The 2,511-nt window shown below is 42.2% G+C and overlaps 1 protein-coding gene across 1 annotated transcript; it reads left to right on the forward strand.

Annotated features, from left to right (window-relative positions):
* The first annotated feature begins 215 nt into the window (after positions 1–215).
* LOC134444712 (uncharacterized) lies at positions 216–2,067 on the forward strand. The gene is made up of 4 exons (XM_063193937.1): positions 216–852; positions 1,314–1,390; positions 1,478–1,664; positions 1,769–2,067. The coding sequence occupies exons 1-4, from the start codon at positions 591–593 to the stop codon at positions 2,065–2,067; spliced, it is 825 nt and encodes a 274-aa protein (XP_063050007.1). The 5' UTR covers positions 216–590.
* Positions 2,068–2,511: the final 444 nt, after the last annotated feature.

A 2,511-nucleotide genomic window follows, 5' to 3' on the forward strand; every position in this document is an offset into this window, starting at 1 on the left:
CGTTTCCAAACCCATAATATGTGTAAATGTACTCATTGTCATTGATCTCATAAATAACCGTCTGTAAATTCTATATTCAAGGATCCCAGTGCCACAACATCAACACAGGATTTGATGGTCCACAACACATCAACATGGATTGATACACACGTGAGTGATTTTAATTATCTACAATTTGGCCTTGATTTCCAACATAGCATCCTACAATGTAATTGTAAACATGCCATCCATATGATCACATTCCACAGGAAGCTGAAGAAGATGTAGCTGCCTCAGAGATGAGTGTGAGCTTTCAGGAGATGTCACTGGAGGACAATCCCTCAGACGTCAGCTACTTACCTCCCAGTGGATCATCTCAATCAAGTCCTGATAGTGATTCTGGTTCAGCTTCTGCCAATGGAGATGGGTGGGCCGAAAGGAAGTGGCTGGTATCTGAATCAAGACTCCTTCAACTTTTTGTAAAATGTACAGTATGAGGTGTAGCTCTTGCAGACACGACGACCACAACTCATTCAAGCCAAATCAAAATTCAGTGGATCTGCCTGAATAATCACTCCGGTACATGGGCTTCCTGTCCTGATCGGCGAGGGATGGCTGAAAATAACCTCCTCATCAGCGCATCCATACTTTTCACTGGGGCTTCGCACACAACCCTACTGGACTGGGCTAATCTTCTACACACACCAATCCCCAAGAATACACAGTTCTACAAGATGCAAGAGGTCTACATCATACCGACTGTACAACAGGCCTACAGAGACCAGCACGAAGAAATAATCAAACGTCTCCTGGAACATTGTGCATCGGGCCATACAATTGACCTCAGTGGTGATGCAAGATGTGACAGCCCCAGTGAGTCTGATGCTGGACAGGGACTTGTACTTATTAGTTCTACTTTTACCACTTATAAGTACACTTGGACACACACACACACACTCACTCTCTCTCACCCTCTCTCTCTCTCTCACACAGCAAACTATCACTCTTTCACTCAGTCTTTCTTTCTTTCTTTCTTTCTTTCTTTCTTTCTTTCTTTCTTTCTTTCTTTCTTTCTTTCTTTCTTTCTTTCTTTCTTTCTCACGCAATCATATGAACACCATCTCCTTAGAATTCTTGTTTTACAATATGCCTGGCCTGCCGTTGTACTATAATACAGTAACTATATGCACACACACACACACACACACACACACACACACACACACACACACTCACAGGAAGGTCATACAGTGACACAAGTCACAAGCATGTTTTTGTTGCAAAAATGCATGTACTTTCTGTAATCATTTATCTTTTTCCATTTATTACAACAGGTTTCAGTAGCAAGTATTGCACTTACAGCTTTCTTGATGACGCCACAAAAGAAATTGTGCACTTTGAGTTGGTCCAGGTAAATCCTTTAGCAAATGAATGTAATTTCAGAAACTCTTGTCAGCAGTGCATGAACTTTTGTAAAGATGATGTGCTTACTTTCCAGGTCACCGAGGCATCCAGTTCTGTTGCAATGGAGCTGACAGGGTTCCAGAGGGGACTTGATTATTTACTGGAGAGGGGACTGAAAGTTGGTGTTGTGACAACTGACAGATCGCCGTCAGTTCGCAAATTCATGAGGGAGAACTACAGCAGCATTCAACACGAATTTGACATTTGGCACGTCGCGAAAGGTGAAATGAATATAAGAAAAATAACTTTTGCACCTGTACAGTTATGCTTGCCGTTGTATGCCTATGAAAAATACGAAACACAACATCCTTTCCTTTTTTTGTAGGTGTGAAGAAAAAGCTGATGGCCATTTCAAGCAAGAAGGACACCAAACCCCTTGAGGAATGGATAAAATCCATTACAAATCATTTGTACTATTCATGTGGCTCATCCAAGGGAGATAAAGAGGTAATGATGAACTATAATGTAATCAAATTAGTAGATCTTGGGCATGGTGATGATACATGTGGTAGAGGTGTGTCATCAACCACAGGGTTTGAAATTGCAGTTGTGCTAGTAGATACAGTCTCCCATGGCAGCTTTGCATGGTTGCCTCAGTCAGTGTGTGTGAATGGGAAACTGTGAGGCATACATTGTACAATATGATTGCAGAGGTGGTCTACAAATTCATTCCTTTTAAAAAGGAAAGGTTCTGCAGAGGTGTCAAAGGTAAAAAAAATAACAAAATCGTGAGTTTCCCTCCAACACCTGTAAATTATCAGAGTAACCAGTACATTTGTGTACTTCTGTTAGGATCAGCTGACTCTTTTAGTGGTTGGATCAAGTTTGTGGTTTGTTCTTTTTGTTTTTTAGTGTCTTTCGATAACACACAGTCTATTACAGATGGTGTAACTTCAATCTGCTCACTACCGTGCCGGGCCGCGGCAGCGTACCGTGATCATTACACCCTGTGGCCATTCGGAATGCGGGGGGCAGTATAGCACCGCTTTTGCAGAGCAGCGTCTGCCTGTGTCTGTTTGTGCTTCCGTCCTTGCCCGTCCCCCAGTTTTAGTAGTAGTAGAAATACAG

The sequence above is a fragment of the Engraulis encrasicolus genome, unplaced genomic scaffold (assembly GCF_034702125.1).
Source record: "Engraulis encrasicolus isolate BLACKSEA-1 unplaced genomic scaffold, IST_EnEncr_1.0 scaffold_687_np1212, whole genome shotgun sequence".
Lineage (NCBI taxonomy): Eukaryota > Metazoa > Chordata > Actinopteri > Clupeiformes > Engraulidae > Engraulis > Engraulis encrasicolus.